Source organism: Leopardus geoffroyi, chromosome B2, assembly GCF_018350155.1.
Source record: "Leopardus geoffroyi isolate Oge1 chromosome B2, O.geoffroyi_Oge1_pat1.0, whole genome shotgun sequence".
Classification (NCBI taxonomy): domain Eukaryota; kingdom Metazoa; phylum Chordata; class Mammalia; order Carnivora; family Felidae; genus Leopardus; species Leopardus geoffroyi.
The window spans coordinates 24394513-24421239 of record NC_059332.1 but is presented as its reverse complement, the minus strand read 5'-3'; the positions used below and the strand labels follow the sequence as shown (position 1 = coordinate 24421239).

Sequence of the window (26727 nt, the reverse complement as noted above, 5' to 3'; positions counted from 1 at the left end):
GGCCATTGCATTTCACGTTAGTAGGCAGACATCTAGCCGGGCTGGGCTGGCATTCTTGGGAGAGGGACTCGACTACAGAGCTATGGGGCTTTTATGCTGCATGAGTCAGGAAGCACCAGCCCACCCTTAGCATGACTAGTGGCCTAGGATACAATAGTATAAATAGTGTGTTTATCTGTATAGTGTGCAGGTTTTACACTGACAGAAATGGGACTCGTTTCAGGGTCTTAAAAATAAGCGTTATCTGTATAGTGTGCAGGTTTTACACTGACAGAAATGGGAGCCGTTTCAGGGTCTTAAAAATAAGGGCAATACAATCTCATCTGAAACCTCCCTGGCCCCTAGGGGGACCAGGGGGGAAGCGGAGAGGGATGGTAGGTCTCAGACCGGTAGTAACAGTGGGGATGTAGAATTGGTTGGATTCTGGCACTTAAAGTTATAAGCTTTGGTTTCCTTGGAAAATTATCTTTGTTGGTACACTTCCTTCCCTGATAATGCCAGACAGAGGATGTTTCCAGATTTGTTTCTTCAGTATTGCTGCATGTATTGCTATACAATACTAATAAGTGATTTCTACATGTAGCACTTAGTAGGTATTCAAAAAATGTTGTTGTCAGGCTGACAGGAGAATATATAATTTTCTATAAAGACAGAGTTCTCTCTGCTTTGAAGGTAACAGACAGGGAGAGATTTCCAGCTCATGAATTTTACCTGTACTGGAAGCTCCCACTTGGAAAGAATTTCCTTGTCTACATTTCCCCCCCCAATGTCCTCAGTGGCATAACTTGACAATTGGATTTAAAAATCCATTTTCAATGAAGGCAAAGATATGTTATAAAAGAATTAGAATGATGGTATTTTCTTCTTGAACAATACAAGGCACTAAACTTGTGTTCAGATTAAGGATAGAAGTTATTTTAAGTGATGATTCCTGATTACTCAAGTTAAGATTATTTGACCATACTTTGGAGGCCTATAAAGAAAGAAAACAACAGTTTATACACCTCAATTTCAGGCCATAATGTCTTGATGTGAACTAATATATTTTACTTTACATCCTAGTTTGTTTGGTTTCTGAAAAATATAGCCAGATTGTTAGAACATAAGAAATGACATATTTATTCATATTTTCTTCTACAAACATTTATTTGCTTTTCTTAAAAACTAGGACTGGTAAAAGCAGGCATCTTTTCATTGTTCTTAATGTCAGGAAAAAATAATTCAGTATTTTGTTGGCTATTGGTTTTTGCAGGTTACTTTTATCAGTTGGAAGAAGTTCACTACTATTGTTGGTTTGCTTAGTTTTGTCATAATGGATATTGAATTTTGTCAAATGCTTTCACTATATCCACCGACTTGATCATATTTATCTTTTCTATTAATATGGTGAATTATATTGTTTTAAAAATATTTTTATCATGGTAGAATGTACGTAAAATGTTCTATTTCCCCCATTTTTAAAGTGTACAGTTCAGTGGCTTTAAGCACCTCTACAATGCTGTGCAGCCATCACACCATCCATATTTTCAGAACATTTTCATCTTCCTAGACTGAAACTCTGCACCCATTAAACACTAACTCCTATTTCCTCGTCTCTCCAATTCCTGACAAACACTATTTTTACTTTTGTCTCTATGGATTTGTCTAATCTAGATACCTCAAATCAGTAAAACCATACAATATTTGTCCTTTTGTGTCTGGCTTATTTCACTGAGCATGATGTCCTCAAAGTTCATCATGTTGTGTGTCAGAAGTTCCTTGCTTCTGAAGGCCGAATAATATTCCATTGTATGTATATGCTACATTTTGTTTTATCCAAACAAAACACCCAGCATTTATTGAAAAGATCATCTTTTCCCTATTGAATGGTCTTGGCACCTTTGTCAAAAATCATTTCATCATTAAAAATAAAGTCATGCAAAAGTTTATTCTGAGTTTTCTATTCTATTCCATTGGTTTATAATGGAATCATAAGATTATATATTGGAGCTCTAATATTTGGTGTGTTTATAAAATGTTAATACATGTTTATAATTGTTATATCTTCTTGCCTCATTGACCCTTTTACCATTACATTATGTCTTTATCTATTGTAAGAGTTTTTTTTTTTTTTTAATTTTTTTTTTCAACGTTTATTTATTTTTGGGACAGAGAGAGACAGAGCATGAACGGGGGAGGGGCAGAGAGAGAGGGAGACACAGAATTGGAAACAGGCTCCAGGCTCTGAGCCATCAGCCCAGAGCCTGACGCGGGGCTCGAACTCATGGACCGCGAGATCGTGACCTGGCTGAAGTCGGACGCTTAACCGACTGCGCCACCCAGGCGCCCCTATTGTAAGAGTTTTCTAGTCTCCTTTTTTTTTTTTTTTTTTTTTTTTTTTTTTTTTTTTTTAAATGCATATAGCCATCCCTGTTCTCTTTTGCTTACTATTTGCATGGAGTATTTTTTTCATCCTTTCATTTCTAACCCAAGCATGTCCCTAGATCTAAAGTGAGACTCTTGTAGGCAGTATATAATTGAATCCTGACTGGTTTTATTATCTATTCTATCAGTCCATGTTTTTTGGAGCATTTAACCCATTTGCATTTGAAGTAATTACTAATAGGGAAGCACTTACTTTTGCCATGTTGTTTTCTGTATGTTTTATATATTTTCCCTCATTTTCTCCATAACTGCTTTCTTTTGTGTTTGGTTGATTTCTTGTACCAACACATTTTGATTCTCTTTTCATTTCTTTTTGTGTATCTTCTATGGATATTTTCTTTGTGGTTACCATGGGGATTATATATAACATCCTAAAGTTGTGACAATCTATCTTAAATTGTTACTAACTCAACTTCAATTGCATAAGAAAACTCCTTTAGAGCTCTGCCCCTGTTACTGATGTCACAAACTAAATCTTTACATATTGCATACCCATGAACATAGATTTATAATTACATCTTATGCATTTGTCTTTCAAATCCTATAGAAAATATGGGCTCCTGGGTGGCTCAGTCAGTTAAGCATCTGACTCTTGATTTTGGCTCAGGTCATGATTCCAGGGTTGTGAGATCTAGCCCCACATCAGGCTCTGCACTGAGCGTGGAGCATGCTTGAGATTCTGTCTCTCTCTCTCTCTCTGCCTCTCTCCCCTGCTCATGCTAAAATAGATAAAAACAAATGAATAAACAAGCAAATAAATCCTATGAAAATAAAAAGTGGAGTTGCAAACCCAAATATCAGAGTACTATTTTTATATTTGTGCACATATTTACCTTTACTGGAGAACTTTATATTTTTACGTGGCTTTGAATTACTATCTAGCTCCCTTTCATTTCAACTTGGATGCTGTTTAGTATTTCTTGTAGGGCAGATCTAGAAGTAATGAATGCCCAGGTCTTGCATTGGAAGGTCTTAAATTTCTCCCTCATTTTTGAAGGGCAGTTTTGCCAAATGTAGAGTTATTAGTTGACATTTTTTTTTTCTTTTCCTTTCAGTGCTTTAAATGTATCCTACTGCCTTCTGGACTGCAAGGTTTCCGCTGAGAAATCTGCTCATTATCTTATTGGTGATCACTTTCTAAAATAATTTGCTTTTCAGGGTGCCTGGGTGGCTCAGTAGGTTGAGCATCTGACTTCAGCTCAGGTCATGATCTCATGGTTTGTGAGTTCGAGCCCCGTGTTGGGCTCTGTGCTGACAGCTCGGAGCCTGGAGCCTGCTTTGGATTCTGTGTCTCCCTCTCTCTCTGTCCCTCCCCTGCTCATGCTCTGCCTCTGTCTCAAAAATAAATAAAAACATTAAAAATAAATTTATAATGAGTTGCTTTTCTCTTGCTGCTTTTAAGATTGACTCCTTGTCTTTGACCAGTGTCACTATAGTGTGGCTCAGTGTAGGTCTCTTTATGTTTATCCTACTTCTAGTTCACTGAGCTTCTTGGATTTGTATATCCACATCTTTCCTCAAATTTAGTCATTCTTGTTTTCAAATGATCACTCTGCTCTCTCTCCTCCTCTTCCACCTGGGGATCCCATTGTGTGTATAGCAGTCAGCCTGATGGAGTCTGTCCCCTAAGTCTTTTAGGCTCTATTCACTTAACATTCTTGTTTTTACTCCTCAAGCTTGATCACTTCAAATGACCTCTTTTTAAGTTTGCTGATTTTTCTTCTATTTGTTCAAGTCTGCTGCTGAACTGCCCTAGTGAATGTTTCCAATTATTGTAATTTTCAGTCCTAGAATTTGTTCAGTTTAAAAAAAAAGTCCACCTCTTTGTCAATACACTTTTATCTTCACATGCTGTTTTCCTGATGTCCTTTTGTTCTTTGTCCATATTGTCCATATTGTCCATACCTCTTTTGAGGTATCTGACATTTGTTTTAAAATCCTTGTCTAATAACTAGGTGCCTTTTTGCTTGTTTCTGAAATTTTTGCTTCCATGTTTTTCTATTTCTTTGCATGCCTATGACCTTTTGTTGAAAAGTGGGCATTTGCAAAAACAGGCCCCTCGTACACTGATGGGTAAGACCTTCTCTCATTAGTGGGACCATGAGTCTTCAGAGCAGCCCGGGCCTTCTCAGGTCTTTTCTGGGCATGCTTCCTGTCCAGGTCTGTATGTTTTAAAAATTTCCCTCAGCTTTTAAATGTCTTAATATCCTGAAGAATCTCCACCTTCTTCTTGGGGCCTTAAGTATTCTATTGTATTCCACTATTTTGTAATCTTTCTCATCTGTAGTCAGCTTGTACTTTTCATGTGTTCCATTGACTGCCACTGCCTCTTGTGGTTTCTTGTCTCACAATCAAATCATGGCAGTGTTTCCCTTCTGAACTTTGACTCCAGCAAGACAGCAAACAGTTCCTCAGACAGTCCACAGATAGATCAGAATGTTGCAAACAAGTTCCACTCTGCTCCTTTCATCCCAAGGGAGGGAGCCAAGAATCAGGTGAATTCCTTCCAACCGCACCATGCAGGGAAGTGGTGGGGCAAGGGCAAGTAAAAATGCCACACAATTTCTTACAAAATTCAAAGTGATTTTGTGTTGGACATTCACTTGTTTAGGTGTTCAGTTTCTGTAGTTATTTGATGTTTCTATGGAAAAATGAGGCCTAAATCTTCCTAGCTTGCCATCTTGCTGATGTCACTGTTTATTCATCTTTTCCCAGTATTTTCTTCTGTGTTTTGCACTGCTTAATTTCTGTAGATCCACCTTCCAAGTTTATTGACTCCTTCGTCACCGAGTCTGCTAGCGAAGCCCTTCAGATCATCTTTCTTAAATTTCAGATTTTCAGTTCTAAAGTTTGTATTTGCATCTCCTTTGGTAGTTTGTTCCTGCACTGAGAAGCCACATTGTTTTCATCATTTCAAGTGTGCTTTACCTTGTAGAACAGTCACAAAAACTAGTTTAAAAACTTTGTAGGACAATGGCATCTAGGTCATCTCAGGATTGACATGTGCTTTTTCTTCACCTGTTTGCATTTTCATGGTCTTCTGCATGTCAAATCATTTTGCATTGTACTGTGGACACTAAATATTACACATTGCATGGATCCTGGGTCCTGTTGACATTGTCTGGAGAATGTTGTATTTGTGGGTCCTGCTACAATCGTTTGGAGAATGTTGCTGTTTTTGTTTTAGCAAGTAATCAACCTGCTTAGAGACTATACACTCTATCTTGATCTTGTGTGGGTAATGATCAAAAATCCCAGTGCAGTCTTCAAAGCCTTCTGTGTGTTTTGTCCACTCATGAACCTGAGACTTGTGTGTGTTCATACAGTTAGGGGAACATGTCTCTCTCTCTGCTCGGGGATTGTCCTCATGCTTACTCTCTACCCCCCAGGGAATCCTTTCTCTGATTAGAAAAAGGTTTTCCTTTATCTCAGATTTTATTTGGCCAGGTGTACTGTTGCCACCACTGCAAGGTTTAATGGGGGCCTGCCTTTGGGTGGAAGTCCCATGCTCAGGAGGGCCCAGCAACTGTTTCATTTCCCATCTGAGAAACTCATCCCTGTGCAGTTGCTTCTTTGTATTTTGATGCCCTAACACAATCCATCTGCTTTCAATTTCAGCATCTGCAAGTATTTTTTCACATCTTTTGCCCAGAGATTTTAGATGAAATTAGTGGGAGGGTAGGCAGTAGTAGGCTCATGGTAACACAGTGGAACTGTAACTCTCTGCAACACTTCCTGTGAGTTTGACTCTGGAAAAGCTCCTTAAATCCCTGTGCCTCTACATCCCTACTTGTAAAATGGTAGAAGCAACAGTACCCACATCATTTTCAACTTGTGGCACTGCTTTTTGAGGATAAAATGTGGTTATGGGCCATCTAACACTTGTAACAAACAGTAAGTGCTCAAAACAATGGCTATTACTATTCATATATTTTCAGTAACTGAACATTTTGGATTATAATACTGGAATAAAAAAATGAAGACCTCAAAAGTTCCAGGTTCAGTGAGCTGGCTACCTGGATACTGAGGCTTGAAGGAAAGACTGAAAAGGAAAGAGGGTATTTAGAAGAGCAAAATATTCCATGATGGTTTTGTAGCCACTGTAATGACACCCTCATCCTTGTCAACTAATAGATATGGCGCCAATCAAAGCAGAAAGTTGCAAGGACAGGTAAGGTAGCTTGTAGGTATGCCTTTTATAACCTAACACATTAAACAAGAATGAAGACTATGTAATAGTTAAGTATGTAATTACGGATCCAGAATGCTGCTTTTATTTCCAATGAAATACCCCAATTTTCCCTTCATGCCTTTTTTATTAAATTATGGTGGAAAAAATGGAAATAAGATTCTTACTTATTTTCTAATAGTACTACTGCTCCATTTGCTCCCTTGCTAGATGGTTGAAAAAGAACATGCAACCCGCCGAAGACCTCCAGTCAGTAATCCAGAGGCTGTCAGTGTTTGGGCCAATTAAGTCAGTCACCTTCTGTGGACGACAAAGTGCTATCGTGGTGTTCGAAGACCTGACTTCAGCTTGTAATGCTGTGAATGCTTTTCAAAGCAGGACAACAGGCACAATGTTTCAGTGTTCCTGGCAACAGCGTTTCATGTCAAAAGATGTAAGACTCGCTATGACCAAAAACCTCTGTAGATTCTTGTTTTACATGTCATTTGTTTTTCACCAGGGCTTTAGTGAAGTAGGATAATCGTAAGTGATATTTCAGCACGGTTTATTCAGTTCAAGTATTGGAAATCACAAATGATAGCACATCCCTTCCTTTGAAATGTTTAACATTTCTGTGATAGGCATCACAGTTTGGCTTTTTGGGTTAAGAAGTTCATGACTGCATTTGTGCATTCATCTGACAGCCATCTTTCCTGGAGGACTCTGCTTTCTTCGGCATTAATAGCATGTAGCTTTTCTTTCTCCCTATTCCTGATGACCTGTTTTGAAATTCTCATGGCCTGAAAACACAAAAGCAACAATAAGGTTAAGAGGCATTGTAACAGGGTACCCCATAGTTCTGATTTTTGTTTCTCCATTGTTCACTTAATCCTGTCACACGTTCAGATACAGGTGTAACATAGGACAGTGTTTCTCAAACTATAATGCACATACAAATTACTTTGATGGGTGTGGGAGAGGGCCTGGGATTCCACATTTGTAAAAAGCCCCAGATAGATACTAAAGCTTTTGGTTCCAGGACCACATTTTGGGCAGAAAGACTATAAGAGCGATCAGTCACCAGTTAGCTGCATATAAAAATGAAAGTGCAGGGTGCCTGGGTCGCTCTTTGGTTAAGTGTGTAACTCTTGGTCATGATCTCATAGGTTGGTGGGTTTGAGACCCATGTCTGGCTCTGTGCTGTTGTCACAGAGCTTTCTTGGGATTCTCTCACTCTCCCTCTCTCTCTGCCCCTCCCCTGCTTGTGCTCCCTCTCTCAAAATAAATAAACTTAAAATAAAAACAAAAACCAACCCCCCACCCCCACAAAAGTGCTGCATGATAAGAATCTCAAGGTCAACCTATCTGGTTTCTCACCTGGATTCAAGAATAAAAGTGCTCAGCAAATAATGCCTATCATCCTCCTCAAAGTCATCCCCAGAAAGAACTGCCCCTCTGCCTTCCTACATATCAGAGAAATGAAATGTCTATTTGAAAAGTTTTATAAAAATCAGTGCTTCTAACATTATTATGGTTATTTTTAATCTCAAATTTAGATATGCTCAAAGCTAACCAAGATAGGTCTTGCTTTTTAAATTCCTTATTCTCTTAAGGCAAATACATTATTTCCATGGTTTCTACTATTAAAAAAGAAAAAAAAAGAACACAAACATTTGGGGGCAACTTTGAATATGCTTTCAGCCTGGTCCAAACTTCTTTCTGAAAAGTGCTATCAGGAAACACTTCAGTAACAAGTCCTTGAGCGCATGCCTCTGCAGCGGTTAACTTCTTTCCGAAAATAAGCATCTCGGCTGCCTGAAATGAAAAGTAGGATTGAGACATTAACTTAATAAAACAAAGGTCAGTTAACCTCAGAACAGCAGACATAAGGAGATTCCCTTGTGGTCTTTTCAGGTTGCCAGGATTTCTTGTTCAGGGAGAAACTGAAGACCTCAATAGGCAATGCTGTTGCAAAATGTGCTGAAGCCATCTTAGGCTCTCTAGAAGGTTTGCAGGTGTTTTTGCTTCTGGATGTATCTATGTTGGAGAGGCAAGAGCAGGGAGCCCAGGGCAGAAATGACTTGAAGCAGGTGCTGACTTGATAACCCACGCAGCTATAATTTTTTATTTAATATACCATAAACAACTATATAAGAAAAAAAGAATTAAAAAAAAAAAAAAGGAAAATCATGGTCACAGTGAATGTCAACCAAACTTTAGAAACCCTAACTCTCTAATTTCCTTTCCCTGGAGATTTTACCCAGTGGTCTAGCTCTGACAGGTTTCTTTACCTGCACAGAGACTAGTACTTAGCTCTACCTGACTAAAGGAAAGTGAGGACTAAGATTGTTTCTAACAAACTGAGATCCCTAAGCAGATATCCTTCTCTGTATTTCCAATTTTTCTTCTGGAAAAATAGTATTTTCATAGTCAAATGCCCTAAGCCTTAGAGTTGGTTCTGCCCAGCTTTTCAAAGTTAAAATCTGTAGAGTGACTCAGGGTCTGTGACAGAATAATGAGATTTAAAAAATACGTATTTACAACAAAAACCTAGCAGTCAGTGAAAACAGGCTCAACTCCAACGCCAGCCCTTTCATACCTCAAAGAGTGTGGGCCGAGCCATCCCCTAGCCCCTGCTCTCCATGCTCCAGTCTTGTGATCACCTTGCAGTCATGCACACTAAGCCTGCGCAACCAAGTTTCCAGAGACACAGTGAGAGACCTGAGCAGCCACTGAACCACTCAGGGAACCTGAACACCCAACTAAAACCACCCACGAAGAGGCTGCTGTGACTGGAAGTGGTTGTGAAAGAGTATCTCCTGTGACTCTCCAAGTAAAGGTGTCATCTTAGGGCTTCCAGAGGATGCCACTCATCTGTACAGAAACCAGGTGGTGCCCTGAGCTGGGCACAGCCCTGGTCTTTTAACGCTTTTAAAGCCCTGGTCTTTTAACACCACACAGCAGCAGAGAATGAGCTAGGCACCTAGCTGCAAGAATAGATCCTAGTCTGGGGAGTTATGGAGGGTTTCTGATTCTCCCTCATACCAGAAAGACCATTTCCCATAGCCCAGTTGAACTTTTAGAGTTCAAATATTATCAGCAAATGTTTCATTTTTCTCCTGTCTATATTATAAAAAAAGAGAGTACAGAGTTGCCTTTGGACCGGAAGTCACTAATACAATTTATTCTTAAGGTTTCCAAAAGTTACCTTGGCTGGGCCCATTATCTTCGGAAAAGTGTAAGAAGAACATCCTTCTGGACTCTGGCCTAGGTGACTAAAAGGAGTATGAAATGTTGCCTATTTGGAGAAAAAAGAAAATAAAATTATTTTTTGTATGTGATAAAAAAAAAAACCCACTATTGTCTACATCCTCACAATACTTGAGTAACTTGCTTTACAATTAGGATTTTGGTGGAATTATATACACAGAAAGTTCACTACTAGGTATGCAGCTGGTAAGTTTTAACACATGTATACAGTTCTGCAGTCACCACCATGTCAAGGTGTAGACTATCTCCATCATCCCAAAGGGTTCCTTTGTGCCCTCCATTCTTGTCACCCCCAAACAACCACCGATCTGTTTTCTGTCCCTCTGTTTGCCTTCTCTAGAATGTAATATAATGGAATTGCATGTTCTGTAGCCTTTGGTCCTTAGCCTAAGATTTCTGAGAGTCACCATGCTGTAGTATGTATTAGTAGCTTGTTCCTTCTCGTTACTGAACAGAAGAATTCCATTGTATGGATGTTGTAATTTGTGTATCCATTTACCAGCGGAAGCCATCGGTGTTATTTCCAGAATTTTGGCTATTATGATTACGACTGTTAATGATAATTTTATGCAGGTCTCTGCATGAACGTGTTTTCAGTTCTCTTGGGTAAATACCTAGCGGTGGAATTGCCGGGTTGTAGGGTAAATGGTGGTTTAAAACTTTGTAAGAAGCTGCCAAAAGATTTTCCACCATGGCGTACCATTTAACAGTCCCACTAGCAGCACGTGGAGTTCCAATTGCTCCACATCCTCGCTAAACCTTGTTATTATCAGTCGTTTTATCTTGAACCATCCTGGTAGGTGTGTAGTAGTGTCTTGTGGTTTTAATTTCCATTTACCTAATGACTAATGATGTTGAGCATCTTTTCATGTACTTATTAGCTCATTTTATATCTTTTTTGATGAAGTAATCATTCTAATACTTTGCCCATGATTTTTAAGTTAGATTGGTTGTCTTTTTATTATCAAATTGTAGTTCTTTATGTATTCTGGTTGCAAGTAATTTTCTTAACAGTGTCTTTCTCCTATGTTTTTAAAGAGGCATTTATACTTTATTTTCTGCAGATTATGTGTTCCTCTGTTGCCCATTTTTACATTAAGTTGTTGATCTATCATTTTGTAAATGTATTTAAAAAATGTTAGGAAGATTAGCCTTTATTGTGTCAGCTGAAAAATTGTTTCCTCAGTCTGTCATCTGTCTTGATTTTACCTCAGAGAGGTATTTAAATTGGCTTTAAATACCAGAATCTATGACTAATACTGGTTATTTAGACTACAGAGCCATCTTTAATTTTTTAAATTTATTTAAGAAATATTTTTGTGTATTTCTTGATGAATGAGAAGTCCTTATGAAAGGAAATTAATTTATAATTGACAATATGTACACAGAACATTTAGACTTCGTTTCCCCTAATCAGATATGGTGCTATTTCATAATGTATATTGTTAGAGAACATAAATATATAATGTATGCAACACATAAACCAAAATAAAAATATAAAATACTAATGTTACCTATCATCCCCCTCCCTCCAAAAGAAAACATATTCAAGAAGATATACTGCAAAGTCACAGCCTAAGGATTACAAGCAGGAAATTGAAAGAAAAGGCTAATCATAGCTAAGGGGACACGAACAGGTATGTGTGGAGCCAACAATAAAGCACCATTTAACTTATTTACAATCATTATTATAAGTAAGCATTTAGCCCATTTTCATAACTAGAGCAGTAGATGTAACTAAGGGTCAGGCTCTGGCATCAGACTGCTTGGTGATGTTGGGAGCTTCTTAACCTCTTTGTGCCACAGTTTCCCCATCCGTAAAATGGAGACAAGAGTACCTGTCTCACAGGGCTGTTTTGAGTTATGTATGTACACTGTGCATCAACAGAACACCCAGTATGTGGTGTACTCAAATATGATTTTTAGGATTTCTACCTTTTTATTACCTCATGGGGAAATGCACTATTTGTTGACAAAGAAGCTAACAGACAATGTTAACTACTGCCCATAATAAAGAATCATTTGATTATATGAGTAAATGTTAACCCACGTTTAGTATGGTATTTGTTTATGAAGCCAATAATGATAGATCCTATAAAATGAATTCCTCTCCACAGGTTCTTTCTTCTGTGTCTTTCTCTGATTTGAAATTGAACCTTGGTTTGATTCAGTTGGGTGAACTCTTAGCAGTGGTCTCTATTTGTTTAAACATTTTACTTTGAGCCAAATCTTTTAGCATTTTTAATTACATACATGTGTTTTCTTTGATTTCAATTATAATTGGTATCATTTAAGACGGAAGTCCTAGAAACCTATAAAAGGATGATGGATAGGACAGTCATTTTTAATTCTGAGAGAGAATCAGGAAAATATTCAAGAAGGATGATATATTTTCACTCTGAGTACTGAAGGAGGAGACCCCCAAGTTCATGTCAGGAATTCCTGAACCCACCCCCTTCTGGACTGGCTGATTAATGAGTCCTCTAACACACAATGTGACCAAAGGCTACTGATTTCTGCCTTTGGGCAGAAATTTCCACCTGTAAAGGTTAGACATCCTAGCACCTAAAATCTCATTTACTATTTTCATGGAAAAATTATTAGTAACAATTAGGTCTGACAATATGCCCAATCCGATCAAACTGAATCTGGTAAAAAATGAACCCAAGAGATTAGGATCTTAAAATATGGTCTTGTCTATCGGTAGGGAAAACACCTCCAAACAAAACTAGAAATCTCTTCAGTGATAAAAACCAAATGTTTCCCATGAGGTGTAGATCAGGAAATCCTACTACTGCAGAAGCAAAAATAAGAATCTGGTAACCGTACAAGGGATTATTAGTTCTACAGTACAAGTTCTAGGGTAAAAGTTCTAAGCTAAATGGTCATCACATCTTTGTTCAAAATGAAAGACCTGGAGTTCCAGCACCAGGGACTGGTTATCTCTGAGAGGTAAGACAAGGAGTGTTTTTTAATTGAACCCTTTTCTTTGTGCTTTTCCAGATTTTTCAAAATTTTATTTTCTACTATGACATACACCACTACTGTAGTAAGAACAGAAAGTAAAATCAGTACAATTCAATGATAAACACCAGGCTGAACTGTTTTGGCAAGTAACTTCACTGAGCTTCAGTTTACTTACCTGCAAAAAAGGGAGTGAGGGCAGAGAGTCCTTGAAAGTTCCTTCTTATTCAAAAATTCTATTCTAAAATTCTAAACTCTGGAATTTATTTGGAAAAAAAAGTATTAAGTGATCCACTTGTGTAACATGCAAAAATGCCACTCCTATCTTAGATTAATTGGAAACTTAGAAGTTGAGTAACTGTTACGTAATCTGACTAAAGAACTGAAAGAGTGGGGACAAATGTTCACAACAATACTGGTGTTTAGGAAAACCTAGGTTAATAATGAAGGACAAATAAAACAAGTCAAATTACATTAGGGTAATTCGTTAGGAAAAATTTTAATTTAGTCTATTCTACCATAAACCATGTAATCTACTTACTACTAGCAACAATAAAGGAAAGTTCAGAGGACCTCATTTTTCCCTCAAGACTTTGTAAGTTTCTGGGGGCTAACTTACCCTGCTGGATGCATACACAGTATCAAATAGCCCAAGAGTGGTGACGGAGATTCCCACAGCTGGACCATTTACTGCTGCAATCAGAGGCTTAGGAAAATCTATAAAACAGTCTACAAAATCTCTACAGAAATGGAAATACAAAAACACATTTAAATGTTCCAAGGAAGCATTACTGAAGTATAGGAAAGACAGCATGAGCCTGAAATAAACTCTCTGGCCAGGCTGGACATCCATCTGAATGGCACTTGATGGAAGCTCATAAAATGAGTCCCATAAGCTTGACCTTGGTTCAACCATGTATTCTGGGCAGCCAGGTCAGGGCTGTATGTCAGCCACAGAGTTAGAGATTAGGGTGGCTGGCTGAGCATATGCTGCAATTTTATAGCTCAGTGGGAATGAGAAACCCAGGAGGGATAAATGAGTTAGGAAGAGAGAAGCCTTCCTGTTCTCTAGGCTGAGACTACTTCACATATCTCATTACCCGCAATCATAGAAACCATGCAATCCTCTGGCCAAAAAGAGAATTTGCTAGATCTCTCTGCTTCAATACGAGAGAATTTTTTTTTTTTTTTTTTTTTTTTTTTACAACTGTAGTTTATTACATTGACACAAAGAAGTATTTATCTTCTGCTCGACTAAATACCACTTTAATGAATAAGAATGTGCCCTTTGGGATCAACAAATGTCACTCTTACCTCAGTAAAATGGCACCACTTTTAGCTTTCTCCTCTATTCCCTCAGGGGGAATATCAGTGAAATTAGACAGATCATTCCCACTAGAGTAATAGTCACCATTTCCTGTAAATAAAATCAGCAGATTCACCATTCATTCCGTAATTACTGAGCATCTACTAGGTAAGGCTCTATTAGCAAGCAGTGGAAATGCACTGGTGAACCAGCTATGGCTCCTGTCCTAATTTACAAACTGTTGAATAAGCTGGACATTGATTTCAAAACACATAACCAAATGTAGGTAACCTAATTCTGATACAGAGAAGTACTTGACGATGACATGAGAGTATGTAACAGAATTTGTTCTAATCCCGTTTCAGGAGGACATTCCTAAAGAAGGAATAGCTGAACTGAGATCTGAAGGAGGAGCAAGGTTAGCTAGAAAAAGAGGGGTAAGGCAGAATTCATGCAGAGCAAACACCATGTACAAAGGCTCTGTGAAGGGGGTAACCCTGGTGTACATGACGAGCTGAAAGAAGCACCACTGTGCCAGAGCAGTAAAATCCAGAGGGGGAGTTGGTGTATGTAGGATGTGGGCAGGCAGGAAAGACCATGCAGGGCTTTGCTGAACCATTAAGAAGTTCTGCCTTTTATTCTAACAGCCATTGAAGGTGTTTGTTTTAAAGTATAATTTACACACAAGAAATGCTTGTGTGTTTCAATGCTTTTTTTTTTTTATGCTAAATGCTTTAAGTTTTAAATGCTCGGTTAAATGATTTTCGATAACTGTAAATAATTGTGATCGCCATTTGAAACAGATATACAACATTTCTACCACCCTAGAAAGTTCCATTAAGCTCCTTTCCAGCCATTTCACTCCACCCCACCCTGCCCCAATGCAATCACTTTCTGACTTCAATCACCACAGAACGCTTCTGCCTATTTTAGAACTTTCATAAATGGAATCACATAATGTGTACTATTTTGTGTCTGTGTTCTCTTTGCTGAACTGTCTTAAAGATTCACCTGTATTCTCGTATCAGTTCTTCATTCCTTTACAATGCTGAGTAGTACTCCATTGTGTGACTAGTCAACAATTTGTTTATTCATCTGCTGAATGGATATTTGAGTTGTTTTGGACTACTGTAAATTGGATTATAAACTGTTCTGTGGATATATGCTTTACTTATCTTTAGTAATTGTCTAGGAGTAGATTGGTGTGCCACTGAGTTGGTATGTTTTTAACTCCATAAAAGTTGCCAGTTTTCTGCAGAGTTCTCATATTAGATGTGTAAGAGTTCCAGTTGCTCCACATCATCACCAGTCTTTCATATTGTCTGTTCTTTGCATTTTAGCCATTCTAGTGCATGAAATATCTGTGATTTTAATTTGCATTTGTTTGATGACTAATGATATTGAGCACCTTTTCATGTGTTTACTGACAATCTGTATATGTTCTTTTATGAAGTATTCAAGTCTTTTATCTAGTTTTTATTCTTTTATTCTTTTATTTATTTAGCAAGAGCTCATGTGTGAGTGGGGGAGGGGCAGAGAAAGAGTGAGACAGAGAAATCTTAAGTAGACTCCCTGCTCAGTGCAGAGCCTGATAATGGGCTCGATCTCACAAACTGTGAGATCATGATCTGAGTGGAAATCAAGTGTTGGACACTTAATGGACTTAGCCACCCCAGCACCTCTATCTAGTTTATAAATCTGGCTGTTGTTAATTTCTACGAGTTCTTTATATATTCTGAATATTAATCACTAATCAGATTTATGTATACATAAATTTTTATATGCAAATATGCTCCCCCTCCAGCTTGTGGTACTTGTATATTCATTTTCTCACTACTGACTTTGATAAACAGATATTTTAAATTTTGATGAAGTCTAAGTTGTAAATAGTTTCTTTAATGGTTAATACTTTTTGTGTTCTGAGAAATCTCTGCTTACCCCAAGGTTACAAAGATAGTTTTCTTCTAGAAGCTTTATGTTTGTGGGTTTTATGCTTAAATAACTTTTAAATTTTTGTATAGGGTATAAGATGGGGTTGAAGTTCATTTCTCCACATATGGATCTAGTTACTCTTCCATATATGGATATTTAGTTGCTCTGGCACCATTTTTCAGAAGATTTGTCTTTCTCCACTGATTTATCTTGGTGCCACTGAAGAAGTTTCAAATGGGGGAGGAATAAGATTTTTATTTGGAAAAAGAATTTTACTGGATGTGGTAAGATTGGACAAGGCATGGGAGAGAGGTGGACAAAAGGGTATCAGAGAGATTAGATGGGGTTGATTTCAGTTCAGACAAGAGTCCACGGTAGCTTGGACTAGGTCAGAGGAACATAAAAAAAAAAAAGTACAAGTCCAGAAATACTGATGAAGTAAAATTGGATTGGACTGGACTGGACATAGGAGGTAAGACAGGGACAAGATCAATAATGAATGTTAGGATTCTGGTCTACACAAAGGGTAGATGTGAAGCCACCTACTGTGATTTGGAACACTAAAAGAGCTCCAGAGAGATGTGGGAGGTGACACCTCTGAAGAAGTGCCAGGCGGGTACACCAGTTGGGAACCCCGTGGAACGTCCTCAGTAAAGATACTAATGGGGGAATCACCAGCATGTAAATTTTTGTTGGAGAGTGGGCATGGATGCAGGGTCCAGAGAGAGCTAGAAGCAAGAAAAGACTGCCTATGGGTAAACCTTCAGGAACTCTCCCATTTGATGACCACACAGAGCACGAACTTACAAAGGAGACCAGAGCCAGCAACTTGGGGCAGGCTGTGCCACTGAAGCCTAGGGTAAGAAAGGAGGGAACCAACCAATGAAACAAACAAAAGAAAAAACTTTCTGGAAATTTAAGGAACTATCATTATTATGTAATGATTGGATCAAAGAGGAAACAGAAACCCAATGTGAAGAATATATAAAAGATAACTATAGCAAAAGCACTATTTATCAAAACTTAACCTTTGAGTTTTCCCAGCTATAAAAGAAGAATAATTACAGGACCTAACTTCACTGGGTTTGTTCCAAGAAAGCTTAGAAAAAGTTAAAATAAAAAAAAGCTTTAGAAAGAATCCAAGTGTTTAGAAGAGCACCTGGCGAAGAGAACAGAAAGAGTGTGTGTGTGTGTGTGTGTGTGTGTGTGTATTATATATCACCTATCATTATTATTAAATTAGCAATTTGGAGTAGAGCCTGTAGATATGATTGCACGTTAGCCGAAAATCATACATCTAAAGACATTCACTGAAGCACTTTAATAGCCAAAGACTAAGTACAATCTACATGTTCATCAACAGAAGAATAATGAAGTAAGTTATGGAATCCAAAAAATGTAATACTCTGTGGCCCTGAAAGGAAACACTGAGATGTGTAGGTTGCTAACAGAACAGTTTTTCAGGATGTGTTAAGGTAGGTAGGTGGATAGAGTATGTGTGTATACTGTGTTTCTGGTTGTTTTTAAAAACATGAAGAGAAACACACACACACACACACACACACACACACACACACACACACACGTATATACATACAGTTTCTAAAAGGCATGAAGAAAAATCAAATTTTTCTAGGGAGCAGGACTGGGGTTCCAAGAATTGAGATTTAGTTTTGTTATGTTGCCTTTTCATATTCTTTAGATTAAAAACAAAACAAAAACCATGTACTTATGTTAAACTATTATAAAAAATATACATAAAACATCCTTCTCCTGTATCAAACCAATGTCACTTCTAGACTGTTTTTGTTCCCTCCGTTCTCCAAAATCACCTAGGTAGATGCGTGAACTGCCAGGACAATCTTCAGCTCTTCCCTTCCTCTGACCCTCTAATCAGCTATGAGATTTCTCTCTCCTGACCTCTTTTCTTACAAAGAGCTGTGTGATATCTCTATATTATTTATTTTACAAACTTTAACAAAAAATAAAAGAAAGCAGAATCACTTCTGTTTCTGCTAATGCCAACAAACAGTAACAGCTACCATCTACCACATTCCTGCTGTGTGCAATGCCCTTACCTGCATGATCTCATGTCACCATCACGACCCTTCAATGGGGTCAGTAAAACACTGTCTTCTCCATTCCAGAAGCAAAGGTCACCCACAGGTAGGTGAGGAATGAAGCCAGGATTTAAATGTAAGTTGACCTGAGTCCTGAGCCTTAGCCCCCTACACACACGTGGTGTCCCTTCCAAATCCAACTTCTATTTTCTATGTTTTCATCAGTCCAGGTTCATGGGCATCCCTGATATTTTTCAGTGATTATCATAGAACTGATATAATTTTCACTGTTTAAAAATTTTTACTGTTTTTTTAATTACATCTTAAATATTTTCTATATTGTTGGTCTTTACAATTATAATTGTTAGTGCTTATGCAATAAACAGTCCAGTGGATATTCTAGAATTTGCTTTATTATTCTATTATGGCAACATATTTAGAATGTTTTAACATTTTTGCAATTGCAAGAAATGCTGCAAAATACCTTTCTTGCCTCAAGCCTTTAACCTTTTCTTGGATAATTTCCTTAAAATAAACTTCTACAAAGTGGGATTCCCATGCTAAACAATTTATATATTGCCAAAATGCCCTTTCCCTTTGCTATTTACACTTTTTACAGCCGTTTTCACTGCTGCCAGCAAGACATTATTTATTCTACCATAACCTTGTCAAAGTAGGGTATAACTAAAAATTTTGCTAATTAAGGAAGTACAAAATGGTATCTCATCATTTTGATCTGTATTTGTGATTATTAATGAGGCTGCATTTTTCCTTGGTATCTAATACCTGGTCTTCATCATATAAACTGTTTATTCATTCTATTCACCAATTTCTCTAGGAGATCTTAGTACTTCTCTTACCAGTCTGTATCTCCTTTTTACATGATAAAGATACCAATCTTGTGTCTATTGTGTTTTTTATATATTAAAGAATTAGAGTATCTTAGTACTGGAAAAGACCTTAGAGCTATTTACTCAGTTTCCTATCTGGTAGGAAATCCACCCCCCCCCCCCCCAAATAGAAATTTAATTATTAAGAAATCCAAGAGAATGTCTTACCTGTTAGAACAGTTATGGCAGAGTCATCCTTGCTGGCAGCTTTAAGTGCAAGCATGATTTCATTATACATCTATGTGAAAGGGGGAGACGAGGAAAAGAAAAGAACTTTGAAAATAATAACTGCCACCTGGTGGATTGACTAAAGTCAGTCTGCAAGCCTGCTCTCTGCAAAGTGCCTTCTGTTTATGTTGGTTGTATTTACATAATCAAAAAGGCAGTTGGATACACTTGAAAGGATTCTCATTCTTTTTACAACTACTCCGTGTGTATAATGGTACCATGTGCTATGGTGGACACTGGGGGATTTGTCCACTTTTTCCCAAAGTAAGCAAGACACATTTCTTGAGCTTTTGGAATTAATGCTGGCGGGGGCGGGGGGGGGGGGGGGGGGAGGGAGGGAGGGGTCCAGGAAGCTCTACAATGGGTGGAGGGTACAATGCAGCTGGAAGCTCAGAGGAAGCACTGATGCATCTGGCATGGGTGGGAGGGGAGGTGGCCACAGAGTTTCATGAAGCGGTTTTTCAGCTAGGACCTCAAAAAAGAGCCCAAGTGTCCCAGGCAGTCTGAAAAGCGTTAATGAGTGTTAAAGGCTGGGATTTCAGGACACTGTAATGGTAACCAACGACAACAGGACAGTATTTCAAATCAGCAACATCTCTGAAAACCTCAGATGTGTAGTTGTTATAGCTTTTAATGCACTGGTGCCATTTCTACCTCAGATGGGACACCACTGTGGGTGGGAGAGAATGATGAAGAGGGCTGATATTTATGCACACGCAGACACTGAAAAAAAAGATAGACTTTACATAATTTATGAGTAAAAGTGAAATCATATTCACTGAGGGAGGAAATGAAGAAGTAATGCCAATATTATTACAGTTATGATGACATAGCATGATGGGGTAACTGGCAAGAGCTGGGATTATGAGATGGATCTATTAGGGTTTCAATTTAGGTTTTCCAGCTTATTTGAGCAAGTTACTACTTAACCTAATTATTTTATTGTTAGGTAATAATAGCAGTAGGCTCTGTATGGGAACTAAAGAAGCCTCTGTGTGGAAAGTGCTGACACTGTGAAGAGTACCTGCTATTCGCTATAATCATCACCAGAATTATACAGAATTGAGTGAAGGGCAAGGGAAATAAAGTTTTGAGAATCAAATGTTTTACTAATTGGATGGCACATACCCAACTTCATTGAATTTTTATTTAAGACTATTTTAAAGTTAGCGTGCTCTTTCTGCTATAAAGCATATGATAAACCCAACAAAGAAGGTTATAGATAGTCCTCTCAAATTTTAATTGCAGTTCAGCACGAAGCATCTAATTAATTCCCTATAATTTTTTCAAGTGGAAGGGGTGGAAATGGTTATTTTTATTATCAGTCTAGTTCAATGAAAGATTCAAAGATCAAAGTTGCTCTTATAAAGCAGCTCATTTTAAGCAGAGCTGGGTTATGCTATATTTAAGAGGAAGGCCTTATTTCCTTTCTCCCTCTACTTGTACAAAATAAAGCCCCATGCAACTAGAATAGTACTCCCTCTCAAGTCTAAGTGACAGGAACAAAGTCTGGGGATGGTCTATCCTGACCTTAGAGAGAATCTCTATGCACATTCACTTATATCAATATATACTTCATTTATGTTAATTTATCTGTGCTTCCATCGTTAGGAAAGTTGCAGTGCTTTTTGGACATGCAGAACCTACCCGAAGCCAACAAGTTCTAAATAATGAATGCCCAACTTGGTTGTGTGAAGTAGCAGCCACCATTACTCATCTTACTACACCAAATCAAACGAGAGATCACAAAAATAGGAATGATGCTGAAACACTATAGCTTTTGAGTGAAATAGGGGAAGAACAGGAAAGCAGGACAAACTCTCACGGCAGGTCGCGTTACCTGAGTTGTAATTGCATTCTTTTTGGCTGGCCGGTTCATCATGATCTTTGTGATGCTGTCTTCAGAGGTTACCACCAAGGTTTCATATCCTGGTTGTTTCCTGTCTGCTTCAGGCTTCACCTGGCTGGAGGAGTCAGAAGAAGAACTCAAACCAGACACCAGATCCACATAGTTCTGCCTCGCAGTTTCCTGAAGAGAAGATGACAAATAACTTCGGCCCATGGTCAATGAGTAAGCATTTTGAGAAACTTATAATGCTAAGAAACAGCACCTTCCAATGAAGAAAGAATAGAGGTTCTGACTCAACAGAACACATCAAGATCTCACAGGTTCCATCTGCAATGGCTTAATAATGAGAAACACCCAACTTCCTTCAGGAGTATAGCAAATAAAATAATAGCAAAGTAGCAAGTAAATTTACCTTGGGCAGACTGCCAAGGGCATTCCATGCATCCCATTTGGCCTTATTGATCAAGTCGAACACCCCTGGTTTGGGTGTATTACAAGGTCCTTCAGTGGCCTGTGAAAAGCAGAGAGGCAATTATCAAATGTTCATGCAAACTGGAGTGTTAAATATTTAAGATCCATAGAATGCACAACTAGCATGAATGTGCCTTCCACTCCCAAATACTTTCGGAAGGTATATAAATTCATCTGAATTTTCTCCTTGCCCTCCCTTTGACGCTATTACTAAAAATACACAACAGAAAAAATACTGGAGAGAGAAAATATGCCATGAGCTATTAGCCCTTAAAATAGGTTATAAATGCCTGCATGTGAAAATAATGCAAGGTAAGGGTTCTGGGAAAGTACTTTTTTATTTTTTTATTAAAAAAAAAATTTTTTTTTGGGGCGCCGGGGTGGCGCAGTCGGTTAAGCGTCCGACTTCAGCCAGGTCACGATCTCGCGGTCCGTGAGTTCGAGCCCCGCGTCAGGCTCTGGGCTGATGGCTCAGAGCCTGGAGCCTGTTTCCGATTCTGTGTCTCCCTCTCTCTCTGCCCCTTTATTTTTGGGACAGAGAGAGACAGAGCATGAACGGGGGAGGGGCAGAGAGAGAGGGAGACACAGAATCGGAAACAGGCTCCAGGCTCTGAGCCATCAGCCCAGAGCCTGACGCGGGGCTCGAACTCACGGACCGCGAGATCGTGACCTGGCTGAAGTCGGACGCTTAACCGACTGCGCCACCCAGGCGCCCCGGGAAAGTACTTTTTTAAAAATTCCAGTAGTCCGTTAGTTTTATACTGATGATCACATTTTTCACACACTCTAAATATTCAAGCAAATTATCTTCAAACGTGACTAGCCAAACCTACAGCATATTCTGAAACCCTACTCAGAGGTACAAAAACATACCACTCATTCAGCGGTGGATTTTTGCTAACTAGAGTTGTGCCTAGGGTAGCAGGGATGGGGGGCTGTCAGAGCCACTCGCCCTTTGGAAGCTGAACTGAAGGGCATGCAAGTAGGAAGCATAAAACCAACTAAATTTTACTTATTTGAGAACAGGTGGAGTGTTTTAAGATGAATAAAATATCCCAAGCAACTGCTTTCCACTTAAATGGCCACATTTAAAAACTTTAAATTCCATAATTAGCCAAAAGAGGAAAGAAGAGGCTTTGAAAAAGGCAGTAAAAGAGTCTGAGACTTTCCCAAGACAGAGAGACTAGAGTCACCCTGCAAGGGGTGGATACCTGAGAAGCTGGAGGCAACACACTTCACAAGCCTCCTTCCCCATACCCACCATGGAGTTAGGATAGCAACACTTCTCCCACAACACGTGTCTGACTACACACGTGGAGTACTGCTCACCAGGGAGGCTCACTCAAGACTCAGTGTTCAAAATTTTCATTTGGGGCTCCATCACATGGGTATGGTTGACTAAGTAACCAGAAGCCCCCACTCTAAATCACATTGTTAGACTCTCCAGGCAGGCAAAGACACTCTGTACCAGGCATGGTATCTCAAGGGCTGAGGGATTACCTCCCAGAAATCAAGGGCAAAGGCTACACCTCTTTCGGAGCTAAGTCAAATTCTTCACTATACACACCCATATGAAAGTAAGGGAGGCTCATACCAATCACAGGAAGAGGAAAACAGATCACACCCAGGAGCTCAGATGAGCTGACTTCTCAAGGTAGTCTTTAGACATCACAACTTAAAAACTGAAGTTTAAAATTTTTGTTATAAAAATTTTCAAACAGGGGCGCCTAGGTGGCTCAGCCGGTTAGGCAGTGGACTCTTGGTTTCGGCTCAGGTCATGATCTTAGGGTCATGAGTTTGAGCCGTACATCAGGCTCTGCACTCAACAGTGTGGAGCCTGCTTCAAATCCTTGGTCTCCCTCTGTCTGCCCCCCACCCCCACCCTGCGCACATGCACGCACTCTCTAAATAAACATTAAAAAAAAAATAAAACATACACTAAAATACAATATTCTAATGAATTCCCAATACTCAACCTAACTCAATAACTAGCATTTTTTGGTCATACTTGCTTTGTCCATCCTTTTCTTTCCTTTTTTTTTTTTTTTTTGCCCATTTTAGTGATTCCCAAACACATACTACTTCACTCCTACGTACTTAGCGTGCATTCCTAAAACACATCAACATTTTATTATATAGCCATGATGCCCTTAGTAATAACTCCCAGGTATCACCCAATATTCTATCCATATGCAAATTTCCCCAGTAGTCTCAAAAAAACTCCCCCCCCTCCCCCCGCCGTGGATATTTTCTCAGCCAGATGAGGTCAACACCTTTGGTTGTCATCTTTTTTAAGTCTCTCTTACTCTGGAGTGATCCTGAGGGGTTACTTTTTGCCTTAACAGTACGGCAAAGACCAGTAATATACAAAAACTCTCATGTATACAGGTTTGAGAGGCAAGGCAGCAACCCCAAAAACATGAGAAACAGATTTTAGTAAAACACACAGCGTATCTATTTGAGAGCCATCTGCTCAAAACGTCTCTAAATGATATGAGACCTCAGGCAGTTACCTGCTTATAGAGCGCATAGAGTTTTAGCTTCACTTCATTTCCTGGATCCTTCAAGAGTTTCACCTGACTCAGTGCACTTTCAAAGTCCTTCTGACTGGCTCTCATTGCTGTTTCACTCACGTGCAGCTGAAGTGCTGGGACCTGCAGGGAACTACAAACAGGCACACTGATTTCTAATTGTTCCCAACTGTTACATACCAAAATGCTATATTTCTCCTTAAACATGTTCCCTATACCTGCCCTATACAAGTTGGCTGCAAATGGTTAGTGGTGTAGGGGCCAAGGGCAGGCAGCCCCGAGATGGGCCACTTTGGCATGAACAATATTTTGAGTAAAAAGCAAGCAAAAGCCAGCAGATGTAGGAAAATCTCTCTGCCTCCCCACCAACTGCCTGAGTTTACATTGGAAAGAAGAGCGGTTGGAGGAAGAAAGCCACTAACAGAGATTCCTCTTTAACAAACTTTACCTAACAGGACCACCTTTGTTTTGCCAACATTCTCTCACCTTCCTGCTACTGGTCTTCTTCCCCTTTGTATCCTCAAACCCATACCCCTTCTCCTTAGCTCAGAATGGAAGCTTCAAGATACAAGTCATACAAGCCTCATGCTGCCTATTTTTGGAAATTCATGTCATGTATTCCCCATATGTATGAAACTAAATTTGGTTTTCTGTGAATCTGTCATATGTCCATTTGATTCTTGGTCCAGCTAGAAAGATCTTGAAGGGCAAAATAAATTTCTTCTTCCCCAACAGTGATTTCTAAAAATCAATACAGAGACTAACTGTAGTCATCTTCAAGTAAAGGAAAAGGAAGCTACAATACAGCAATGCATTTGTAGCAACTCAAATTAAATACTGGTAAGAACAGCTAGAACCTGAACCGCCACAAAATTTTGCCACTGGCAAGAAGTAAATGAAAGGCATGCAAAATGAAAGTAATCAGGAGACTGAGTCAGAACAGGTCAAGTGAACAGAACCTGGTCTTTTGTACCCTGTGCGCCAGAAACCCTGTCTGCCCTTACTAATTAACAAAGTATAAACTACTACAAGGTCAATTCTTCCTATTCAGCAAAATGTGTGTCTCAGATGAAAGGAGGGGAGAATGAGCTGAAATACAAGAAATGTTCAAAAAGACAAATGAGCTGTTGCTGGCATCCAAAGAGCCAGCCACTTCTTAGTGAAGTAAGGGACCCACCTAGGGGAAATCTAACTGATGTGGATGCTAGTCTGTGAAACTGGGCTGAACAGGTATAACTAAATACTCACCCCAGGAAGTTTAAGGAGCCAGCTACAAGCAGAGCAGAAACAGCAAGCACAAACAGGTAAGTTTTTAGCAGGCAGAGGGGAGGAGAAAATTTCAGTGCACAGTATTAAGGCAACAAGCAAAAAAACAAACAAACAAGAAGGGTGTTCACAATGATGACTCTGGCATATAAAGTTCAAGTTAATGGGATCAAAGATGATTAAAACATACAATTATTAATGGAGCCCAAACCTAGTATCACTTCTTCTGCAATAACACAACTTTCAAAGAGTATAATGAACACTATGTTCAAACCCTTAAATATTAGTAATTCAATAAGTCTTCAACAATTTTTAAATAATTGAATTAGTTTCTTTCCAACATGGGGGAAAAAACTGCATCCTACGTGAATCTGGCACCCGTCAAGTTCCAAACAAAATGAAAGGAAAACAAAATGTCCATTAGAAGGCCTAAATAAATGTGCAAGTGTTCACAAAATATAGTACACATTTATTTTAAGCTAAAGTTAAAAAAAATTACAAAACACTACCATTTAATATACAGAATCAGGAAAATCGTTAACTATCACATTAAGGCAACCACCACATTACCGGCGTTTCTGGTTTCTTACGCATAGCGTCCTTTTTGTGTGTGCCATTTAAGATTTTTTTTTTTTAAGTAAACTCTCCCCCCAAGATGGGGCTCAAATCCACAACCCGTGGTCAAGAGTCACGTGCTTTACCGCCTGCATAGCGGGCGCACCCCCCTCCTTTTTTAGTTTTTACATAGTTTGTGTACCCCGCCATTTAACATTATTCTCCAAGTGTTCTCCAAGAAGAGAATAGTTGATAAGGGTTTGCGTTTCTACAGCGTTCAGCAGAAAAGCCAAGTGTGCTTAGATGTTCGACCTCATTTTAGCAAACTACGTTTGTAACCCAGAAGCAGCCAGGGTGGCGGCGTACAGGTCGGAGATTTGAGTGCTACGCACTCCTGCAGGAGTGTGGCCCGAGGCGCGCGCTGAGCGCGGACGCGCGCTGGGAGAATAGTCGCAACTTAGGCCCCGCGGCTTCCACCCCGACTCTTTCGCGCCCAGCTGAGGAAGAGGGTGCGCGTTTCAGGATACTTGCTGGCACTGTGTTCCTGAAAAACCATAAAAGCATAGCCCTGTTGCTCTCGGGACAAGTTAAGAGAGAGGGCACCTCCCACAGGCGGCGACTCCCCCGGGACGGCGACGTCGCAAGGGCGACCCTGGACCCCTGGCTCAGCACTTACCTCCTCAGCACATTAGGGTACCAGCACCAGACCAGTCTACCCGCAGCGCCAGCCATGGCTACTCCGAGGGTATGGGCGTGAACGGAATGCCAGGACCAATCAGGGATGGGGGCGGGGCCTGCGCGGGGGGCTGGGGG

The 26727-nt window shown here is 39.3% G+C and overlaps 2 protein-coding genes across 5 annotated transcripts in view; one reads left to right on the top strand and one right to left on the bottom strand.

The window, feature by feature from the left end:
- LOC123608092 (uncharacterized protein C6orf201 homolog) overlaps positions 1 to 21081 on the top strand; it is a 26139-nt gene extending 5058 nt beyond the window's left edge. Inside the window, exons 3-5 of one of the 2 annotated variants that reach the window (XM_045497564.1) lie at positions 6824 to 7046; positions 11401 to 11499; positions 20854 to 21081. In XM_045497564.1, coding sequence (XP_045353520.1) covers positions 6824 to 7046; positions 11401 to 11475 — 298 coding nt within the window. In that variant the 3' untranslated portion in view covers positions 11476 to 11499; positions 20854 to 21081. Of the gene's footprint in view, positions 1 to 6823; positions 7389 to 11400; positions 11500 to 20853 lie in introns of those variants that run through there. The other variant, XM_045497563.1, reaches the window with a different exon arrangement.
- ECI2 (enoyl-CoA delta isomerase 2) lies at positions 7141 to 26727 on the bottom strand. 3 transcript variants are annotated; one of them, XM_045497562.1, is made up of 11 exons: positions 26591 to 26695; positions 25342 to 25363; positions 24076 to 24226; positions 21504 to 21602; positions 21083 to 21271; positions 19183 to 19252; positions 14141 to 14243; positions 13446 to 13566; positions 9801 to 9890; positions 8264 to 8407; positions 7141 to 7392 (listed from the first exon to the last, which is right to left on the bottom strand). In XM_045497562.1, exons 3-11 carry the CDS (start codon positions 24178 to 24180, stop codon positions 7237 to 7239), a joined length of 1077 nt encoding a protein of 358 aa, XP_045353518.1. In that variant the 5' UTR covers positions 24181 to 24226; positions 25342 to 25363; positions 26591 to 26695; the 3' UTR covers positions 7141 to 7236. The 3 variants fall into 3 exon arrangements, with proteins under 3 accessions (XP_045353518.1, XP_045353515.1, XP_045353517.1); XM_045497559.1 differs by lacking the exon at positions 25342 to 25363 and having other exon boundaries at positions 26591 to 26727; XM_045497561.1 differs by lacking the exons at positions 25342 to 25363; positions 26591 to 26695 and adding an exon at positions 25930 to 25991.

Coding starts and splice junctions, on each gene's coding strand:
- ECI2 (XM_045497559.1), bottom strand. CDS start 26,646: ATGGCTGGCGCTGCGGGTAGACTGGTCTGGTGCTGGTACCCTAATGTG. Junction 13,567..14,140: donor AGTGGTGCCATTTTACTGAG/GTAAGAGTGACA, acceptor CCATTTCTGTAG/AGATTTTGTAGACTGTTTTA. Junction 7,393..8,263: donor ATTCAAAGTTGCCCCCAAAT/GTTTGTGTTCTT, acceptor TTGTGTTTTCAG/GCCATGAGAATTTCAAAACA.